The sequence below is a fragment of the Microtus ochrogaster genome, unplaced genomic scaffold (assembly GCF_000317375.1).
Source record: "Microtus ochrogaster isolate Prairie Vole_2 unplaced genomic scaffold, MicOch1.0 UNK4, whole genome shotgun sequence".
Taxonomy (NCBI): domain Eukaryota; kingdom Metazoa; phylum Chordata; class Mammalia; order Rodentia; family Cricetidae; genus Microtus; species Microtus ochrogaster.
In genome coordinates, this window is record NW_004949102.1 from 15,263,468 (window position 1) to 15,264,004 (window position 537).

The 537-nt window shown below is 34.6% G+C and overlaps 1 protein-coding gene across 8 annotated transcripts in view; it reads left to right on the forward strand.

Moving 5' to 3' along the window:
* Positions 1-537, forward strand: part of LOC101986322 (putative RNA-binding protein Luc7-like 2) — a 58,515-nt gene that overhangs the window by 32,640 nt on the left and 25,338 nt on the right. For all 8 annotated transcript variants that reach the window (XM_005365841.2, XM_005365843.2, XM_013353251.2 and 5 more), the window contains one exon: positions 376-486. In XM_005365841.2, coding sequence (XP_005365898.1) covers positions 376-486 — 111 coding nt within the window. The remainder of the gene's footprint in view (positions 1-375; positions 487-537) is intronic.

Below are 537 nucleotides of genomic sequence, written 5' to 3' on the forward strand. Positions count from 1 at the left end.
TTTTTTTTTAATATTTATTTATTTATATGATATTCTGTCTGTGTGTATGTCTGCAGGCCAGAAGAGGGCACCAGACCTCATTACAGATGGTTGTGAGCCACCATGTGGTTATTTTTATAATTACTAGAAATCCAGGGCCTCACACATTCTAGCCATATGTTTTATTACTAACAATTCTTCAACTTTGTGTTTTTCTTGTTTTAGGGTTGGGCTGCAGAGAGGAGTATAGCAGATTCAACCCAGTGCTTTCTACATAATAGGAAAGCACTTATGTGCTTAGGGCTTCATTCCTTACCAAAAATACAGTGTTTAGTAAAAATATTTCTGGATAACATTGACTTTGTGGCAGTAATTGTTTTGTATTAAATTTTCTAGGCCATGGATCATCTGCAGTCCTTCATTGCAGATTGTGATCGAAGAACTGAAGTGTCTAAGAAAAGATTAGCAGAAACTCAGGAAGAAATAAGTGCTGAAGTGGCAGCAAAGGTAAGAATTTTAGTCATTTCATTAGTTCAAATATGCTTGTTTTTTTTTTTT